We start from the raw sequence: 21,671 nt of genomic DNA on the forward strand, positions 1-21,671 counted from the left end.
TACAGATTTTTCAGGAGTTTTTACTATTTTGGGACATTTTCATGAGCTTTTTCTTGTTGGAAATTAAATGTATATGAAGGAAAGTGGATTCTACGACGCCCTTTCCGGAGAGGTACATTAGTAATCCTGTTGATACCGAAGATTAACATAAATTTAAGCAATATATTATGCTGGGATTTTTCGTTTACTACCATTAATTTAGAAATAATAAGGAATAAATCGATTTTTTTCTATCTGTATTTAGCTAAATGTCCATTAAAAAGTGATATTTTCTCTAGCATCATAAGAGCAGTAACCATTTTGTGATAATGTTAGTGGAAGCACTGAATCAAAACAAACCTTATCTCTTGATAACGGGGGGAACTGCACATACAAAAAACATGCATACAATCGTCGGCTGTTGTGTTTCACGCACACTGCACATAATTAATTTTCGCTTCTGAATCTTGAAAATTTCAACATAAAATAATATTCACAACTCTTCAGGCGACATATTGGATTCATTTTACCTAGGATAGAAACACACCCCACCATTTGGGAGAATTTGGCTAGTACGATTAGATGAGTCCCATCGACTGGTGGGTCTTATCAGTGGCACAGACAAGCAGGCAGGCGGGCAGGCGAACGTGGAGTGCCGTTATCGATGTGTGTACCTTTTTGGGATGTATCAAACCTTCACCCAGTTACGGCACCTCGTCATGTTGCGGGCAGTCTCAGTCACCGTAAAGCGATGGACGGCGGTGACTGTGACCAGACGACATGATGAAAAGGAGTATTTGCAGGTAAAGCCAACAACCACCTAAGCAGTATATGGAGTGCGCTCGCTTCTAAGACACGCCGTTTTTCGTACCCAGGTTACCACTGTTTTGGAAAATCTATCTTCCAACGCTGGCTACGCTGATCGTGTACAATGAATATCTCATCCACATTTATCACAGCTTTCAGTGGGCTGAGCTGCAATGTGAAACAGGTTAGAGAACTAAGGAATAACATCGAATTGATACATAGTTGGAATAAATTCTTAATTTCATTTATTTCTACTTTTGTTGTTTCAGATAGCTGCATTAAGATGCTCCTGGTTGCTGATCCACAGATCCTGGGCAACACATTCGACACGAAGCTCTACTGGCCGTTAGCAAATTTGGACTCGGATCGGTATGTATGAGCGAATGGAATAATCTCATACAGTGTAGTTGAAGTATAATGTAATTAGTTCTGCTGACGTTACTAAACGCACTTAAGCAATCCCCAAACTACATTCTTCAAACCCACTCCAGGCGTTTGTTGAGTGTTTCTGAATGTGACTTTATCGCGCTTGTACATTGAACAGCAGTGAATCAGAAATCATCTTGCGTCGCCGGCGCTAGCATGTAGGGACGAAATAAATTGACAGATCACGCGCCAATCGTGCGTGTGGGATCCCTAATCTTATCAGCAAACGGCTGAAGAATGACGGTGTTCAATTTGGGTTTTATTATTTCAACGATATTGGATAATTTCTTCGCATTCATAATTGATCAAGCTTGTGTGGTAAGATAATACAGCATTATGATGAATTGTGAAAAACATAAATAGTGAGGAAGAAGACAAGCCGGATGGAAGATGATGCAGAGAAGAGAAGTGGAAAACATCTGTTATTTTGTTTTGTGTTTTAGATTATAACCTAGTCATTCATTTAAAAATCATGAAATTCTAGCATTATCAATAGAAATATCATGTTAAGTGTCAAATAATGATAAACGTTCTACTAAGTGTGGTTGGTTTGAATATACATTCAATTAAATGTATTTTCAAGGCATTTAAAACGAACGTACAAAAGCGTGGTGCAACATGCAGCACCGGATGTTATCTGCTTTCTGGGTGATCTCATGGACGAAGGAAGCGTTGCTAATGATGATCAATTTGCCGCTTACTTCACCCGTTTTGTCAACATCTTCTCCCAACCGACTGCAAACACCATCATGGTACGTATGAGCTTATTTATAACCCGAAACGCTCCGGGCCAGATAATTAGTTTGGTAACGCGCCGTTGCTCAGTTCTACATTCCAGGTGATAACGATATTGGAGGCGAAGGGTTAAAAACAATTAAATCCGACCGAGTGCTCCGGTTTAAGCAATACTTTAACGAGCAGGACGAATTAACAATTGATCCAATGTTGCGCATCCTGAACGTAAATCGCATTAGCATGACACTTCCGATGAACAGTGCACCGAGCACCGAGGAACCGCAACCCTACACCGTGCTTTTGAGCCACTTGCCTATACTAAGGTGGTCGGATCCTTTTACTTATAAGGTGAAACGCAACGCGGTTAGTTATCAAAGTGATATTTTTTACCATCTTGTTGTTTTCCCTTTCTCTAGGTTATTGACGATTTTCAGCCAAATGTGATTTTCTCCGCCCATGAACACAAATCCCGCCACGTTAAGACGCACCGTAATCAGCTAGCCCAGGGTGCCCCTTTCGAACCACTCAACACAGAACGATCCAACCGGCACGAGGTAGTGGAGTTTAACTTAAACTATCTCAAAGATACGCGAGAGCTGTTGGAGTTTATCGTGCCCACCTGTTCGTACAGAATGGGCGAAATGAAGATAGGGTACGGGTATGCCATGTTCGATGGTGATAAGCTCCGGTACACCGTGCTGTGGACATCGCAGCGGTTCTATCAGCTTGCGGTGTACTCCATGATGCTTATACCGCTCAAATTGGTCTGTGGACAGATCTGGTGCGGCGTGCTAAAACGGTACTGGTGCTGCTGCCGCAAACGAAATCGCAACTACTTACCGCTTCCGCTGGCATGAAACGGCGTGCGGAGGAACGCAAGGTAAAAAACAATCCTAGTATTATTGCGGGAAAGTTCGACATGAATTCAGTATTTATTTCAACATTTAACTGTTCCATGAAATGGTGTTAAATGTGATTTAAAATGGATTTTATAGTAAGAAAAAAAGCGGAATGAAAAGAAAACACCGACAACGTTTCCACAATGTTACAATCCTTATTTAGTTAGTTGGTGGAATTTAATTTCCACTCAGTATACACATGAATGAGTTAAATCATTTTGCCTCAGCCTTGGGCGCCTCTTGTAGTTTTGCATTCAGCTCATCGATAGTGCGTTGGATGTCCTCGTTAATATCTCGACGCTTTGTCAGTACTTCGATCGCTTCATTGTACTTTTTCACTCCAGTCCATCTAAAGAATCATATCAACATCAGATATCGAATGCAGTGCGATCGACGCCTTACACATTAACAGTACTTACACTAATGCTGCCGCTTCGTAATTTCCAATGACGTCCAAATGATGTGCCCATTTGCTAGCCACCTGCTCCAGAATAGGATCATCGGGCATTTTCTGCAACCTGCAGATCACCCATGCTTCGCGGAAATACTTGGCATCGCAAAGCTCTTCGATGGATGAATCAACCTGTTAAGAAAAAGGGGCAGTGTATGCAGTTCAACAACATTTACATAGCTAGTCAACAATTACTAACACTTACCTTATGGCTGGCTAGAAAATAGGGTACAGCTGCTAAAGGTTGCTGACCTTCGATCAATTGATACGCATAAGCTTGACAGCATTGACGCCAAAACCTGGGTAGTTGAGTTAGAAGAGTCGAGTGTCAGTGCAACAGGTAGTTTCTAGTAGCAAAGCGACGAGATACTCACATGTGCGAAACGTAGGGCGCTAATGCCAACATTTGAGGAGTCAGTTTCTTTTTAGTAATACATCCTAAAATTATATCCTTCAGTTTATGCAGTAGTTGGGGTAACATTACCATCCCGATCGATGAGACGTCCGTGATGGTGTGCATTTTTGCTAGAATTTTACAATTGGCCAATAATTTATTTCCGAAAATAATAGCCATACCAATCAAATACTTACCCTCCTCCTCTATAAGTTGTTTCAGGTTTTGTTCGGTCGAGAAAAGCCTTTCGTTGTAGAACATTTTTTCGACGGGCGCGTTCATTTCACTATCATTAACCGGTGGTTCAACTACTGGCTGCTTTTGTTCGATCGCTTTCGGTTTTATCAACCGGTTAAACTCTTCATCTAGCGATTCGTTATCACTGCCATTTTCGTCTTCATCTAATTTAGTTGGTTCCGGTTCCGGGTCTGGTGTATGTAGCAATTTAACGATACATTCTAATACATCTTTTACTTTGTTCGTTTCGCGATACGTAAGGGGCAATGTTGTCGCTAGGGTTGGTGTTGGCATTGGCTTAACAGCAGCGCCTTCCTTTAGTGTGACCTTTTTCACCTCATCCGTCAGTTGATCGACGGCCTCATTCACAGACACAGCAGCGGGCTGCTTACTTCCTCGTCCTCTCTTCTTTCCTGGCATTGTCTCTATCGGTTTGCTATCTTCAAGTGTAGCAAATTTGATTTTAGGATACTTTTTTGATGATGCTAAAATATTACATAATAATAAAATTGTTAAAAAAAAATCATTGCGCGGATCGATCGGATCTCTTTCAGGAAGCATTCCAAACTTTACCTTTAGGCACTTTGTCGTGTTGTTTAGTGTAATCGTATGATGAAAGTGGGATTCCTTTTCCGACGTAAAGTATTATGTTTTCATCCAGCGGTGAAAAGATGGCTGAATAAGCAAACGATTTTGTATAAAACACACTCAAACAGGTAGCTGAGAGAGCGTCCCAAATACGAATAGAGCAATCGTAGCTAGAGCTTAGAAGAAGCATCGTGTCTCCCCGATTCCATTTCACCTTACAAATTCCCTCCGTATGACCCTCAAGCGTAATAATTTCCTTTGCTTGCTCACCTAAAACAAACGTCAGCTGATTAACCGAAGCGAATTTACGGGAAATAAACCGTTAGTTCAACTCACCATCAAAACCGTCGCTCAAGTTGATCAAACGAATAGCATGGTCGTTAGAACCAACGGCAAGATAATTCTGCTTGTACTCCACCGAGCTGATGTACCGATTAGCAACTTTATGGCAGTACAATTGTTTAAGATTTTCATCCAAACCGGTGATATAGATGCTTCCCTGCTGAGTACCAATGAAGCACATCTTATCTGTTCCTGATATGTTTGAGACCTGGCCAAACTGCTTGCATCTGACGGGTTCTAAGAAACGCAACGTTTGCAATATTGTAGTTCTACTGAATTATTCATCGAAAAAACATAGAATCATCCAATGCTTACCATACTTATGAGCGCCTGACATGTGATAGTAAGCAAGTTCGTTTGTACCACACGCAAACAGTACCAGTCGCCTTTCCTGTTTGTCGTTCGTTAAAAAACACCAGTGCAAAGCATACACTTCTTTGTTGATGAAAGGTTTCATTATCACGGGGACGTTGCTCATGCTGCTCGTATCGAGCACTCCGACACGTCCTTCGTTCGTGGAGAAGGCCAACTTATCCTCTTCCTCTGGATGCCAGGCCAGGAACATAACTAAACCACTAATTTTATTAGTAAATGGTTTGAAAGGAATATTGTCGGGCTGCAGGCTGGCCAAGTTCAATTTTTCGATTCTCGGTGCAGCACTCGCGAGGGCAATACTGAAACGAGCAATGGTCAGTTTAGAATAAGAATATTAAATGCATTGCCTGTAGATAGCTACGTATTTACTTACACCATTGACTCGAGCGGATTTTCCACCACACAACGGTTTGTGGGAGTGATACAAGAGTATTCTACAACCACAGTCGCTTTACCGGATTCAGCCACTTCCAAGCAGCTTATCTTTCGATGGATCGAAGAGCACCACAAATACCGGCCATTGGTCTTCATCTTCGTAAGCCCTTTAGCGCGAATCACATGGAAAATTTTCTCCACTGGGTATGGCGCCAAGCTTTCCTTGGCCGCTAGCTGCAGGCGATCGTTCTTGAACTTGAATTCTACCTTCCACTCAATCACCTGTCCATTTGAGGTGTTCGCAACGATGTGCGACTCATCCATCCACACCGCATTGGTGAACAAAGTATCACAAAGCCTTCCGTTGGTTTCAGACGGTATCACAATTTTGTCAATCGGAAGGCCAGTTTCGTAGTCCCAGAACCAAACGACATTTTCCCGACTTCCACTAACCAAAATGAGCTTGCTTTCAAACTCCTCTCGATCATCCAGAGGTTCTTCTTCGGCTTCTCGATCCTCATTATCGACTACCACGTAGTCGCGTAACTTTTCACAATCATCCAAATCGTTCTCGTCGTCCGTATTAAAGTCCTCCTGTGCTAGAGTGGACTGTTCCCCGGCTTCGTCGTCCTCCTCTTCTTCTTCATCTCTGCGATTTGCCGCTTTCAGGATATCTTCCTTCAGGTTTTCGCAAGCCTCAAGAAAGTTAAATCCTTCGACTGTTTTAGCCTTCTCTCGGAACTGATTCTGCTTATCATCCTTCGCTTCTCGGTCAATTATAGTGCCAAACTCTTCCTGGCTTTCATTGAAATCGTAAATGTCCAAGAAATCCGAATCGTCTGCAACCGGCACATTCTTTTTTCGGGCCTGCTTTTTGGGCCTGTTTTGCACCGTTTTGGACGCACTGTCCGGTACGTTGCCACTTCCAGCTTCTGGATTGTACTGGCGTTTTCTCCATATATTTCCCTTCAGAACTGGCACCGTCATACATTCTATGGAGACAATTTCCTTGTCATGACTGCGCAAAGTGTGTAGTATGGCCATTTTTTTAATAGAAAATATTTGTATCAGCCCATCCTTTAGCCCAGCGATAAACACGTCACGATCAACAGGAGAAGGTACGAGCGTAACGACGGTTTTATTGCGGAAAAAGTCCGGCATCGCCTTGTAGCTGTCCGCGAGCAAACAGTACACCACCAGATCGGAACGATCGCAAGAGATCACTTTTCCATTTGCAGAAAAACAAATCGCCGAGGTTACATCTTTGAACTGTTGCCTTGATGTTGGCGCTTTCGGTGCTGTTGCGTGACCGCGATGACCATGGACCGGCTGTCCCAAGTCGAGATCCCATACGTACAGGACGTTATACTCGTCCAACGTAGCAAACAAACGCTTACCACTCCAATCCGGAGAACATGCCAGAGATTTTGTACTGTGGTAAACCACGGAATTAGTAACCAAATATTGATGCCTAAAATCGACTCAAATACTTACAATCCATGCACATTGATTAGCTGAGTCTTGGGCAGGCAACCCGTATCCAGCGGCGGTATGTACACCACTTCGTAACGCGAACAGTACAGGATGCCATTATCCGGGGTAGATATTAGGCTGTTTTGATGATACCAACGGTGAAAGATCGGAGCAACAAATCCTTCCATGCTTGGCACCATCTTATGCACTGTATTATGATATTTTGGCGTGAAATTTGAGATTATATGTTCCGTGCGTGGGTACCGGCTGTAAACAGTGTAATTTTGTAAGCCTTTTTGTAATAAAACCCGCGTTCGGATCTGCTGTCAACATATGTGTCAAACTAATAGCTCTGAAAAGCCAATCGTCTAACCACAACGTAGCACTGTAATGAACCCATCGGACACACTCGTTAACATAGGTGCAAGCTAAGCATTTCTTAAATTAAACCTACAAATTATAGTACATTTCATACATTATAGAGCCACATTGAGCCAAAGAATAAATAATACAAGCCCTTTGACGAGAGAACAATCATTCAAAATTACAACTGGAAGTTTATGCATAAAACGTGTCGCACAATTTATCAATTATATTAGATAAAATGAAAAAATCGTATGAATACGATATGTTCGTTACCAATGAGAATAATTCGTCTTTTGTTATTTTTTTTGTTACACCGTATTTGCATTTATAAAACAAAATTATAAGTGGTCTTTGGGTTGCTCACCCCTGAGTTACCTCGTTTGACATTTTGGCAAAATTTGATGTTGTTGACAAATCGTGGACGGTGAAAATTTGTGAGGCTGCATTTTCTTTCCAAAACTATTGTGCGTGAGTCAGATTGTGTGCGCTGAAACCGGACTTCGTTGCTGCAATATTGGACACATAGATATCCGCATAGGTATGTGAACAATCTCATCACAATCAGACTTAAGTTTTTACCCCTTTAGAAGAAGCACAAAAGCATTGCGTATAACGGTTGTTTCCCTGTGCAATGAAGTATGTTGTTTCGTCATGGAAAACATATGAAAGTATCGGCTTCGAAGGGAAACGCAGTCGGAATTTGATATCCGCGAACACATCCGGAGAATTTGTGGGTGTTGTGCAATAGAATTGCCGAACAGTGAAGTGGAAAGGACGTAGATATAGATAACAGTCCCTGTCTCATAGCGCTAACATATCCAAACGATTGTACGTTAGTGGCCGATAGCAGTGTCATGTAAATGCAGCTGTATTACATTGTGTTTTAGCTGTATACAGATGTAAAAGTGCGTGCAGAGAAATCGATACAGCGCGGTACGAATCCTGCCGCCTGCTGCCTGTGTACGTGTTTTTGTTGTGCGAAAAGAATGGTACGACGTCACCAGTGATGCAGTCATTGGTTGCTTTGCCCGATCGGAATTATGAATGGAAAATGATTGGCTTTAAATTTTCGTACTAAACTTTCCGCAAACCAGCGCCATCCGTCGCCGATGGTTGTGTAGCGACGATAAGACGCTAACATTTCTGCATGTTAAGCATCTTGGGTGAACTTTCGCCGACGGACCATTTACGTTACCCATACACACATTTGTTCACCATCCGCGGCCGTCGGTCTAACAAACACGTCGTCCCGATTAGTGTTGAGGGCTTTTCTCGAAGGCATTGAATTGCAGTTGCTGGCTGTGCGGTGTGTTAGCGTTCGCTGCTATTCGCACGACGAAATGTATGGTAGAACGCGACTCGTCGTGGAATAAATTATCATCGCGTAAGTGCACAAGGTGCGACTGGAATGCGGGGATAGGGATGAACGGCGATTGGATAAATGTATACGTGTTGTGCGCTACTGTAACCTATCCAACGCAAAACTCTCTTATCACTGTAGCAGTGGAGTACAAACAAAACACTCTACTTGAGATGGTCATATTGATATTGATTTTCGAAATATTGCGTTTTACACAGCTGTGTGGACTAATTTTTACTATTTGTTGGTTACAAAAAAGCCCTACCAAGAGGCACCCGAATGGAATGAAGAAAAGAGCGATTTTACTAATACACCTTTAGCTGCACGGGAGAGACGTGCGTGTAGAGAGTCGCAAAAAAAAACGTCAGCAGGAACAGAGGAGGAAGAGGTACAACATGATCGGGCAATGATTCCTAATGTCGCCTTTGCCGGGTGAATTGATTTGCTTGAGAAGAGCCGTTCCGGCGCTGGCAATCGAAACACGATAATGGTTCCCCAAATGTTTGATACGAGAGCACATGGCAACGAGCAATAATCATCATTGGCGGATTGAGTGTGACCGAAGCTAATGCACAGCGAGATGCATGCGTCTGGCTCATTAGTGAAGGAAGTGAAGTTGTTGTAAGGTGGGAAGACAGAGAGGAGGGGGTGGCGTGTTTATGTTGTCGTTTTGCTCGCTCCTTCACACGGCATATACCGGCAAACAGTGTGCGAGTGGAGAGCAAAATGCAGGCAACGCTTACTATGACGATGACGATGATGATGATTGCACAGAGATCGTACGAGATTGTCGAGAGGTGGTCTGATGTTGGCAATACGTACAAGATATAGCAGCGGTGATGGTAGTTGTGAGTTCACGCATGTTTATCATTGTATTTTGCAGCCAACTTTGCGGCATATTCGTATAGATCGTGGAAAACGTACGAAAATATCAAAAATAGGGTTTTGTTTGGCACGGGAGGATGTCCGCACGCGACATGTGCACCGAAACCAAAATGGAATACCTTGACCTTGGCCATCAATTTTGGGACCTGGGAAAAATAATCAGGAGGAACCCCCATAAGCTTTTCATTGTCAAGGTTATATCGATCGCGATGAACAATGCCAAATCTATGTGGTGTTTTCTGAAATAGAACATTAATTTTGACAACTAATATGGTTAGTAAAGCGTGGCACGGTTCCTCATCTGAAAATGGTTAATAAAGCCATCGGTTGAAAAATTGTAGTTGAAATCAGAGCGTTGTAGCAGAAACCAACGACTGGCGGAAAGATTAATCGGCAATTGACTGATGAAGCCATCTAAAAAGCTAGTTTAGTGAATTAAATGCACATCTGCTGTTCAAAGTCTTCACCGTGCCCATTAGTTTGGATTTCCTTGTCCCACTCTCTTTCAACCGCTCACTCAGGAAGGATCCTATCCCGCTTCCTGAAGGGTTGGTCCAGCGAGATTATGTAACTCTCTGTGTGATGAGGACGTCAGTGTATGTTGGCTTACGGTTCCCGCTGATTGATAGAGGGAAGAGATGACTTTGATTCTGATGAAAGTATTGATTTAAGTTGCTTTTTTCTTTTTTAATCTAACTTAGATAGATGAGTTTCAGTAAGATTTAGTGTTAACGAAGTCTAAATTTTCATTTCAGAGCATTTACAAAATCACATTCGTAACATTTCATGTAAGGAACTAGTCGACTTCCACAAAGTTTTTTTGTTTTGTTTTTGTAAAGTAACTTTCTTCCCATTGAATTTATGATTGAAGGATGATTGATCTAGAGGTCACAGGAAGGAGTGAAGCTCGCAACACGTTGATAGAGCAAAAAGCGTACTACACACACAGTGGCCGTTTGCTCTGGTTCCCGTAGCAACGGCTAGTTTTACAAATAAACAATTTAAATCGTGTATCGCCTGATGTCCTGTGTTGCCTTGTAAAGTGTAGAAAGGAAGAAATAATTGGTGTTAAATGTAACAATACCGCAATGCAACTGATCTCTCTTTAGCAAAGCGTTTTGTAATGCTGTTAATTAACATATGGAACCAGGATACAAAACAGCATGGTGTAATCGGGGTCTAGTTACAAGAACAGGTTTTGAAAACAACCAGGATGTAAACCACTATTTCAAATAGTGTCCTCGATTCGTTGCTTGATAAAACCCGAGCGAATTGTACACTTTATTCACAAAGGCAGTGAAAGTGATCGGGGCAAGTAGAACAAAGAGTATATTTGCCAATAACCCGGAAAGCTCCGTATTCGATCATTAAAGCATACCTTTAAGGTAAATTGATTGTTCAATCTCATTTGTTTTACTGGAATTTTGAAGGTGCACCCCTTCACCAGTTTCCAACTTGGCGATGGTGTGAAAACGCTACTGCTTTTAACCTGTCACTAGGTCAAATGCAGCATGCATGCATAAGAAACCGCCACAATCCGCCCTTGACAGTGTCCCGATCGTCCATGTTTTTTGCTCGCTCAGGTCACCGCTGCTTCTTCCCGTCGGCTGCACGGGTGTCCCCTATCAGTGACCGTCCGGTCCGGCACGGTCGGACGAAAGGCGGATGCAACGGCACATGACCAGCACCACTCACCGGTGGTATAGTCTCCGCAACGAAACAACGAGGTGAAACCGTGGTGAACCATCAGCTGAGGAGATAAGAAATGGCCGGGAACGTAACGTTGCGAACGCGACCAGGCAGCCAAGCCGGTAAGGGCAAACCATACGTACGCACACACACACACGTGCACAAGTCTCAGCGAATGACGCTGTGGAGGCAAACGGTTCGTATTGGTAGCAGGAGAAAAGCTAGGAAAGAAAAAAAACCACCCCTTGCACCGTTTCCCTGCGGGTCCCTGCCCTACCAAACACGATGGGCCCGAAATCACGCTGTTTCGCGGCCGCCGATTTCGCGTTGAAACCCCGCCAGTCGGAATCCACTTGAAGGAGCCGAGCCGAACTCCACGGGGTTTAGTTGCGTTTGTGTCGTCGCCTCGAACGGATCGTTGTCTCTCGCAGCCGTCCAGCATAACCCAGGAGTGTGTGTTTGCTGCCCGTGACCGGTTTCGTTGCATTGCTGGCCTGTTTCTACTCGCGGTCACTCCCACAGCTGCGTTTAGGTGTGTAACCGTAACTTTTCGCTTCCGCGTGTGTGCCTTTACCAAAGTGGTTCGCGCTGAACCGCAAGCCCTGGCCACCGAGTGTTTTCATGTGTGTGTGTGTATATAGTGTGTATGTGATCGGAGATTCCAACATTGTACGAGTTTTGGTCGTGGTGTGTTTTCGACTGGAAGAGAAAGTTGTTGCCCATTTTCTCTCAATTTTTTCGGTGGTGCATTTGTAGTGCGTTAATGGGCGTTTCATCCACTTCCCTAAGAAACTAGCAATAATTAATGAATCCGGTGTTGCTGCGCTCCCAGAGCCAGTTCGCTGGTTGCAGGTTTTCTCTGCTTGAGTGGAATTTTTATGTAATAAATAATCAATCCAATCCCCGTTCCCCGTTAGGTTTTGGCCACCCGGAATCTGTCTATACTACGGTTGAGCACCGCGCGCACACACTTAAAGCCCACGGGCCTTTCAGTCTTATCACACTTATCAGCAGGATTATTTGGCCCTTGCTAATTTATGTGCCCCGATAGATGCAATAATGTTGTGTTGCACCCTCACTTCACTCGGCATATTCAGTGGGCTGGTCTATCAGAGGTTGGAAGTTAATTTGACCGCCTATATAGTACCAATTGTCAATGTATCTATGCTCAACACATTTATAGATAAATCATTTCTAAATGGGGGCTTTTTTTTGCAATAAATAAGACTTTGCTTACCTGTTAAAGCTTGTCCCTGGCGTTCAATGAAGCTATAATTAAACTTTTGATTGTAGTTGGAATTGATTACAATATACAAAATGTACCGTTAAAGCTCTGGCGTTTTAGGCTTATGGCTCATTGAATTAGAAAGATGAGCGTTTTGTTTGAAATAAATTTCATCCTTTCTGCCATCTATTTCTGTTGTCTACAGTGATGCTCCATGTCCCTATCTTTCTCTCTCGTCAAAATCTGAACGGCGATAGGAATGTTGTAATCTTTATCTACTAGGTGCGACCCGCGACACGTCATGCGGACGGGGACAGTGTTGCTAACCGCTAAAGGTCCACCTGATTTCGGTCAGTCAACCTCAACCAAGCCAGCCGACACAACAAACTACTCCTCATTACCAAACAGTCCGAGTGTGCTGGCAACGGAGAAGGTCTTCCATGATTGTGTCATTAAGGGGAAAGCGAAAGCTGGGACGGCGTTTTTAAGCAACCACGCCACAGGTATTGTCTTGTCTGTGACTGGTATGTCGGGCTGCTTGAAAGACGGGCCAGTTTGTTTCTTCGAACCCAGGCTGCGCCCTCTGAAGCGCATTTGAGATGAGTGAATCGTTAAAAGTCCCACACGCACACGATGAATTCGGTGGGCATTGCAGCCCTATGGCATAACGGCTTTCAGTCGTTGATGTAATACGATTGGCGGGTTACATACACACACACACACACACACACACACACACACACACACACACACACACACACACACACACACACACACACACACACACACACACACACACACACACACACACACCACACACACACACACACACACACACACACACACACACACACACACACACCACACACCACACACACACACACACACACACACACACACACACACACACACACACACACACCACACACACACACACACACACCACACACACACACACACACACACACACACACACACACACACACACACACACACACACACACACACACACACACAACACACACACACACACACACACACACACACACACACACACACACACACACACACACACACACACACACACACACACACACACACACACACACACACGCGCGCGCGCGCGCGCGCGCGCGCGCACACAAACACACAACAGTGTGAACACGTGGCGAATGCGAATGCGTTGTTTTGTCGGTCGTTGCAGGAATTCCGTGTGACTACTATTCTAATGATCTCTCCTATCTATTGGGACAATCTTGACAGATTTAAAAGATCAACTAACAAAAGAGGAACACACACAAGAAGTACAATAGCAAGATGTCCGCCAAAGCAATACGCGAAGCCACCGGTAAAGACATTATCAACCGTCAGCTGCAGGGCGATCATGGAGCGGCCAAGTGTCGGTTTGCAACCGTGACCGAAACTACACAATGGCAGCAGTTGGTGCAGGACAACCCGTGGCTGGAGACATCGGTAAGTGGACACAAGTTATTCAATATATTCGTACATTAAGCTTCTTTCGCTATTCATCCAAGTGATGTGTTGGAACGATCGAAAGATGCACTGATTTCGATGGAAAGATAGTGTTTGTTTTTAGGTTTGGAATTTACTCAAACGTTGTCAATCAACTAGAATCAACTATACTTATAGGAATGAAAGTTAACGTTATCAATTGGTAATTTATGTTTCTTATTAAATAGATCCCTACGGGTTGTGCAAAGTACGGTCAAGGTCAGGTGCTGAGATAATGCACTCTGCACAAACAATAAGCGACTGGAGAGGATGTCTGCTTGGCCGTTAATTGTCGTTTGCCACGAAGAAACTTCGAGAACCTCGAGTTTTTGTTTCACGCGGCAAACTGTATTCCGTCATCAGCCCGATTGCTTGTTCGCTTCTACTCCTAATACCTTTACATAAATATATCAGGAGAAAAAAAAGAAAGAAAAATATTGTAACTGACATACCTACATATAGCGGTGATCAGCTTTTTTGTGGGCACGGAATTACGTAAAATGGCTTTTTTTCGTCACAGCCTGTGGATCTTTCGGCCGTTCGTAAAGACGGTGACGTAAAAACTGGTGGCCGAAGGTGTAGTGTATCATCGAAGTGTTTGTATAGGCTTGGTGAATCGCGCGTCAATACGTAAATGTTAATCTTTGGCTGTGAGGTTGTATCTCAGAGAAACGACGTTCGAAATTTAATGCTTTGTAATGTTGATGTTGCGATAAAAAAATGTTCCGAGTCTTGGGTGCCATTTTTTCAAAGACTATATTCTCAACTATATTCAAAGAGTTCTATCAAGAATACGTTAGTCAGTCGTATAGTGTTCAAAGCTGTGTTGTTTTTCATCACGCTACACGAACTCTGTTTACCAGATAGTCAATATTTGGTTCAGTAAATCGTTTTAAGTATAATTATCCTTAGTAATTCAGATAAAAATCAGGACAGGCAAGAAAGGCGTTTTTGTTTATCGTTTTTCACTACAACTAGCAATTTTAACATTCCATTCCATTTAATCCATTTAACATTGGAACCATGTTACTATATATCTTATATTGCTGTTAAAATGTAACATATTACTAACCTTTTTCGTTTGTTTTCTTTTTATAGCCTCTTGTGGTTAAGCCTGATCAACTGATTAAGCGACGTGGAAAGCTTGGACTGATTGCCGTGAACAAAAATCTAGCACAAGTAAAAACATGGGTCAACGAACGGATGGGCAAGGATCAGAAGATTGGAAATGCTACTGGCAAGCTGCGCAATTTTATCATTGAGCCCTTCGTACCCCACAAGGATGTAAGAAATGTTGATTTGTTTTTTCAGCAAATAATAACAAACCATTGACAAAGTCCTTTTCAACCATGCCTCCTAACCAACTCATTAATTTTTACAGAATGAGGAAGCGTACGTATGCATCTACTCTCATCGGACGGCGGACACAATTCTGTTTTATCACCAGGGCGGAGTTGATATCGGCGATGTGGACGCGAAAGCATTGAAATTGGAAGTACCAGTCGGTACTGATGTCACAATGGTCGAGATCGAAAAAGTGTTGCTGACCGAGATTTCTTCCGCTAAGAAACAGTAAGAGTGATGAATGGTGCAAAGTAATTGTCGCGGAGAGTAAAAAAAGCCCAATTTTATTGTTTTCCATTTACCAGGAGAGTTGCAAACTTTGTGTACAATCTATACAAAATGTACGTGGATCTGTACTTTACTTACTTGGAGATTAATCCGCTGGTCGTGACGGATGACTCCATCTACATTCTTGATCTGGCCGCTAAGGTTGATGCAACTGCAGATTTCATGTGTCGGCCGAAATGGGGAGAGATCGATTATCCGCCACCGTTTGGACGTGATGCGTTCCCGGAGGAAGCGTACATTGCCGATTTGGATGCTAAGAGTGGCGCTTCGCTGAAGCTAACCATTCTCAACCGCAACGGTCGCATCTGGACGATGGTGGCTGGTGGTGGTGCTAGCGTTATCTATTCTGATACAATCTGCGACTTGGGAGGCGCTAGCGAGCTGGCCAACTACGGCGAATACAGTGGCGCTCCGTCAGAGCAGCAAACTTACGAGTACGCTAAGACCATTCTTAGTCTAATGACGAGCAGCCCGAAGCATCCGGACGGAAAGGTGCTGATCACCGGAGGTGGCATTGCTAACTTTACGAATGTGGCAGCAACGTTTAGCGGAATCATTACCGCTTTGCGTGACTACCAGCAGAAGCTGATCGAGCATAATGTGTCCATTTTCGTGCGTCGTGCTGGCCCGAACTATCAGGAAGGCTTGCGCAAGATGCGTGAGATCGGTAGCAGCTTGGGTAAGTTGAAAAGTGAAAGGTGTGGTGCGAGGTTTGGGTGTTGATTGGTTATTTTGTTTTTTTTTTTTCACAACAGGCATTCCACTGTATGTGTTCGGTCCGGAAACGCATATGACGGCTATTTGCGGCATGGCGCTGGGAAAGAAACCGATCGCAAAGAGCAACAATGTACACTTTGCTACCGCAAATTTTCTACTGCCGGGCGGCCAACAGGGTGCTGAGTCGTCGAAGAAATCATCCACGGCCAGCCAGGAAAATGGTAAGCTTTTCTTTGCCGTGTACATGACACAGTGAAGCCCCCATCCTTCCTAAGTATTTCTTATCAGCTCAGATATTTTACTATTCATTTGTGTGCCCTCGTGATACTTTTGTTAATTAATCGTGCATATTTCCCTATTCGTTTCCACTGTACACGAAGCATCTAGTGAACGATTGTGTAGCAATTCCTCCGCACAAGATAATATTATCCCTACAGTTATTGTAGAGCAAAACGTGCCACCTGCCCCACGTGGTAGAATGGCTGGTTTTTCTAAGCTATTGTTTAAAATATTGCTCCGTCCGTCATATACCATATCGAACGATGACGAAGATCGTTGCGGCAAAACCGGCCAAGGTGAGCGTTTGCTTTTTGAACAAACTTGTTTGACAAGTACGGGTTTATGTTGTAAAAAGGGTGTGTTATTGGTAAAATATGTATAAAGTGCGTGTACGTGTTTCCATTTCCTCTACAGTGGAAATGATAAGGTTGCTTTAAGGTTTCTAGTTGAAGCTTCCCTTGGTGTTAGTAGCACGCTGTTAAGCAAACTGTTTCTTGGCCGGATGCCTTTATTTCCTTGAGAATATGAAAGGGGGCTTAACAATTGATGTAGTTATAATCTTCAGGTTGTTTTGAATTTCTGATAAAAAAAAATTAATATACTTTCTCCTGTGTTTTGTATTGTTCCACGATTACCCTTGCATACTTTTCATACACTATGATCCATTTATTTCCACACAAATTGGTGTTTCCTAGTGGCGCAATGGTGCGTGTGCAGCTTTCGTTATAATTTTCCATCCCACTATCATTAGCCGTATCAAATCCGACCTTTCTGAAAATTCACGTAATCCCATACTGTTTTCCTATTTTTTTCTTTTCATTTTCTCCCCGCACGTCATCACGCATTGTGTGTTTGTATTCATGGTTTATGTTTGCATCCTCGCCTGCTTCCGATGATCAAACACCTTCCATACATAATCCCGTTCACCGTATTCCTACGTACGTTCATAATGCGGTCTGTACTTGCCGTACCACCATCACAATTTAATCGATAAACGCATGTAGCAGCTAGTAGTGGCGTTAGTAAGAAAATTACCTCACCCGCTACTTCCCCGGTAGGCGAAGCTGGTGCAGTCCGCAGCTCTCCAACGGAGATCGGGTCGAATGCGTACCGTCAGATGTTTAGCAATCGTACCAAGGCGATCGTTTGGGGCATGCAAACCCGCGCGGTTCAGTCAATGCTAGATTTCGACTTCATCTGCAGGTGAGAAAACGTGAAAGAGGACTCAATGAACCGAATGACGATACTAACCAAAGCAAATGTTAATGTTATTACAGCCGCGATGAACCTTCCGTAGTGGCTATGGTGTACCCGTTCACCGGATACCATAGACAGAAGTTCTACTGGGGTCACAAGGAAGTGCTGATTCCGGTGTATTCCAAGATGTCGGAAGCAATCAACAAGCACAAGGAAGCGGACGTGCTGGTAAACTTTGCATCGCTCCGGTCGGCCTACGACAGCTCGGTCGAAGTGCTGGACTATCCGCAGATCCGCACGATTGCCATCATTGCCGAAGGCATTCCGGAGAATCTTACTCGCAAGCTGAACATGGCTGCCCGTGAACGAAACGTTGCAATCATCGGTCCGGCCACGGTCGGTGGCGTGAAGCCGGGATGTTTCAAGATCGGCAACACGGGCGGTATGCTCGACAACATCATACATTCCAAGCTGTACCGCGCTGGCAGTGTTGCGTACGTATCTCGCTCGGGTGGTATGTCGAACGAACTGAACAACATTCTTTCGCTGACGACGGACGGAGTTTACGAAGGCGTGGCAATCGGGGGCGATCGTTATCCGGGCACTACCTTCATGGATCACATCATGCGATACCAGGCAGATCCAGCTGCCAAGATGATCGTACTTCTGGGAGAGGTTGGCGGTGTGGAGGAGTATGAAGTGTGCGAAGCGCTGAAGGACGGCCGCATCACCAAGCCGCTGATTGCCTGGTGTATTGGAACGTGTGCGGGAATGTTTACCTCTGAGGTGCAGTTCGGGCATGCGGGATCTTGCGCCAACTCGGACCGTGAAACAGCATCGGCTAAAAACAAGGCTCTTGCCGAAGCCGGCGCTCATGTGCCTGCATCGTTCGATGCTTTCGGTGATATGATTGGATCGGTGTACGAGAGCATGGTGAAGGAGGGACTTATTGTACCTGCGGAGGAAGTACCGCCCCCGACCGTCCCGATGGATTACTCATGGGCTCGCGAGCTTGGTTTGATCCGTAAGCCGGCCTCGTTCATGACGTCCATCTGTGACGAGAGAGGGCAGGAGCTGCTATACGCCGGTATGCCGATCAGCGATGTGCTGCAAAAGAACGTAGGAATCGGTGGCGTTGTGTCGCTGCTTTGGTTCCAGCGCTGTCTGCCACCGTATGTGTGCAAATTCTTCGAAATGTGCTTGATGGTCACGGCTGACCATGGACCAGCCGTGTCCGGTGCACACAACACGATCGTGTGTGCACGAGCTGGCAAGGATTTGGTGTCATCTGTAGTGAGCGGTTTGCTCACGATCGGTGATCGGTTCGGTGGTGCGCTTGATGGTGCAGCCAAGCAATTCTCCGAAGCATACGATTCCAATCTCCATCCGATGGAGTTTGTAAACTCCATGCGCAAGAAGGTAAGTGAAGAAGGATGGGGAAAGGGGTATCGTTTTATGCTTTGAAGCTCTTAATACGATAATAAAATCTGCTATTTCCTAGGGTCAACTGATCATGGGTATTGGTCATCGAGTGAAATCGATCAACAATCCGGATGTTCGAGTAAAGATCATCAAAGAGTTTGTAATGCAAAACTTCCCAGCTTACCCGCTGCTGGAATACGCGCTTGAGGTGGAGAAAATTACCACCAGCAAGAAACCGAATCTAATTTTGAACGTCGATGGAGTCATTGCAACATCCTTTGTCGATATGCTAAGGAACTGCGGTTCATTCACAAGGTATGGTTTGAGCATATACTATGTTAACCCCTCAATTCAGTTTATAGTTTACCATACTATACTATTAATTATTCTATCATTAACAGCGAGGAAGCTCAGGAATACATCAACATCGGTGCGATCAATTCCTTGTTCGTGTTGGGTCGCAGCATCGGTTTCATCGGACATTACATGGATCAGAAGCGCTTGAAGCAGGGTCTCTACCGTCACCCATGGGACGACATTTCGTACGTTCTACCTGAGCAGTACAACTAAAAACCTGCCCTCTGCCGGGATTCATCGGGCATCACGGAAGAGACTTTACAAACATTCATTAGCACAATACGACACAAAACGCAACCGTTTCGTTCGGACCAGAGAGAGAGAGAGAAAGAGAGAGAGAGAGAGAGAGAGAGAGAGAGAGAGAGAGAGAGAGAGAGAGAGAGAGAGAGAGAGAGAGAGAGAGAGAGCGCAGAAAAGTGAAAATTTCAAATGTCGTCAAGAGGGTGGTAATTCAAGTAAGCAAGCAAGCGACAAGAAAGCCCGATAGCGATCGGAAAGAATCGAAAACAAACAAAACTAATCTACACAACTTGAGCAGCTTTTGCACATGCTGTGTTCTTTCCATTTCCTCCCCCCTTATTGGTAACGAGTTTTACAAGAATCTCTTCTTTTCCTTTGGCGTATAGTGTAAGACGTTCAGATTCGTCATGTTCTGTTTTGTGGCTGTTGAGCTACTAATTTTACATTCTCAACAAACAGTGCATTTATGCAAGTAAAAGTTGCTCTGTGTAATTTGTAACTTATTACTACTATCAACTACAATTCGTCGATTCTGTTTAACAATGGACGATAATCATTTTTTAAAAGGTTGGTCCTAACCTAGGCCCCGCCTATGCAGAGAAAGAAAGTGTTATTTTGGCAGAGACCAACGACAACATCGAGACAATGTTGCGATTAAAGACACCATATTTGCTATCCATCAATGCAAATCAGGCAAATCTTACTGGGGAAGTAGGAACGATGTGTTCGAAACAAACGCAAGCAGTGAAAGGGAAATGAAACATATTTTAATTGCTTTCATTGCTCATTAGATTCCAATGCTTTTTTTCTTCTTCATCTTCTTCCCATCTTTGGTTTCATGATTTTTATTAACTACATCAAAAGTGAGTGTACAAGGCATATAAATAACGACGCTATATTCCATGAATATCATAGCAAAAGGTGGCACTGAAGTGAGAGGCATAGTTGCAATCTGGCCAGATGCGGGAGGAGACGACGAGCTCTAAATCTTATCATTTCTATTTAAAATTGTTATTATTTTCTTTCCTGTAAAAGTCTTCATTGCGGTTTCTGTTGCTATTTATAAGTTTATGTGGATATGTTTCTTCTAATTTACTTGAATGGAAAAAAGATACATCAATAATAGTGACAAAATAACGATTTCTGTGTTCATTTGTGTTCATTTTTTCATGTGTTTGTTTAGTTTAAAAATGTGTTTGATTGTAATTCAGATGGTGTTTGTTGAAATTGGTTTGTTTCCACAGCTCAACCGCGCCATCCCAATACGTAATTGTTAATATTACGCTCAACCGCGCCATCCCAATACGTAATTGTTTCCAAACATAACAAAACTGAATGGGATGGATGAAAGTTTTCTCCCAAAACGAATACAGGAAGGCAGGCAAATGTTGAACATGAAATATGTGTCAGTGTGGCGTTGTTGTAATCAGCTGCCAGAGTCCAATTTAGTAATAGAGCTCAAAACCCCGCACTGAATATATCATACGAACTATACAACAGAAGTGTGCTCTCAGCACTTGATTGACACATTACGTTAAAGCACAGCACTCGAATTCTGAGCTCTTTGTTGGTAGTGGACGATGGATATATAATGATAAAAAGTAATGTACTAAAAAACAAAAACTGCACTATGCACTGGGTAGCCTGCACAGAATCTATTGAAACAACAATATTTTAGAGCTACTTTCATTTGATATTTTGGAACCATC

The 21,671-nt window shown here is 43.6% G+C and overlaps 3 protein-coding genes across 7 annotated transcripts; 2 read left to right on the forward strand and 1 right to left on the reverse strand.

Moving 5' to 3' along the window:
* Positions 1–591: 591 nt before the first annotated feature.
* Positions 592–3,746, forward strand: LOC121596619. 2 transcript variants are annotated; one of them, XM_041921719.1, is made up of 7 exons: positions 592–782; positions 855–970; positions 1,056–1,155; positions 1,796–1,964; positions 2,038–2,295; positions 2,364–2,827; positions 3,191–3,746. In XM_041921719.1, exons 1-6 carry the CDS (start codon positions 760–762, stop codon positions 2,802–2,804), a joined length of 1,107 nt encoding a protein of 368 aa, XP_041777653.1. In that variant the 5' UTR covers positions 592–759; the 3' UTR covers positions 2,805–2,827; positions 3,191–3,746. The 2 variants fall into 2 exon arrangements, with proteins under 2 accessions (XP_041777653.1, XP_041777652.1); XM_041921718.1 differs by lacking the exon at positions 3,191–3,746 and having other exon boundaries at positions 2,364–2,828.
* Positions 3,046–7,463, reverse strand: LOC121596618 (protein rigor mortis). The gene is made up of 10 exons (XM_041921717.1): positions 7,103–7,463; positions 5,607–7,040; positions 5,174–5,532; positions 4,853–5,095; positions 4,502–4,786; positions 3,889–4,413; positions 3,672–3,822; positions 3,503–3,596; positions 3,266–3,429; positions 3,046–3,195 (listed from the first exon to the last, which is right to left on the reverse strand). The coding sequence occupies exons 1-10, from the start codon at positions 7,279–7,281 to the stop codon at positions 3,060–3,062; spliced, it is 3,570 nt and encodes a 1,189-aa protein (XP_041777651.1). The 5' UTR covers positions 7,282–7,463; the 3' UTR covers positions 3,046–3,059.
* A 391-nt stretch (positions 7,464–7,854) lies between these two features.
* LOC121595805 (ATP-citrate synthase) lies at positions 7,855–20,094 on the forward strand. 4 transcript variants are annotated; one of them, XM_041920040.1, is made up of 10 exons: positions 7,855–7,985; positions 13,870–14,079; positions 15,217–15,402; positions 15,500–15,690; positions 15,768–16,429; positions 16,506–16,688; positions 17,751–17,949; positions 18,024–19,362; positions 19,445–19,680; positions 19,767–20,094. In XM_041920040.1, exons 2-10 carry the CDS (start codon positions 13,924–13,926, stop codon positions 19,933–19,935), a joined length of 3,321 nt encoding a protein of 1,106 aa, XP_041775974.1. In that variant the 5' UTR covers positions 7,855–7,985; positions 13,870–13,923; the 3' UTR covers positions 19,936–20,094. The 4 variants fall into 4 exon arrangements, with proteins under 4 accessions (XP_041775974.1, XP_041775973.1, XP_041775975.1 ...); XM_041920039.1 differs by lacking the exon at positions 7,855–7,985 and adding an exon at positions 11,750–11,913; XM_041920041.1 differs by lacking the exon at positions 7,855–7,985 and adding an exon at positions 11,750–11,913 and having other exon boundaries at positions 17,754–17,949.
* Positions 20,095–21,671: the final 1,577 nt, after the last annotated feature.

The sequence above is a fragment of the Anopheles merus genome, chromosome 3R (genome assembly GCF_017562075.2).
Source record: "Anopheles merus strain MAF chromosome 3R, AmerM5.1, whole genome shotgun sequence".
Classification (NCBI taxonomy): Eukaryota; Metazoa; Arthropoda; class Insecta; order Diptera; family Culicidae; genus Anopheles; species Anopheles merus.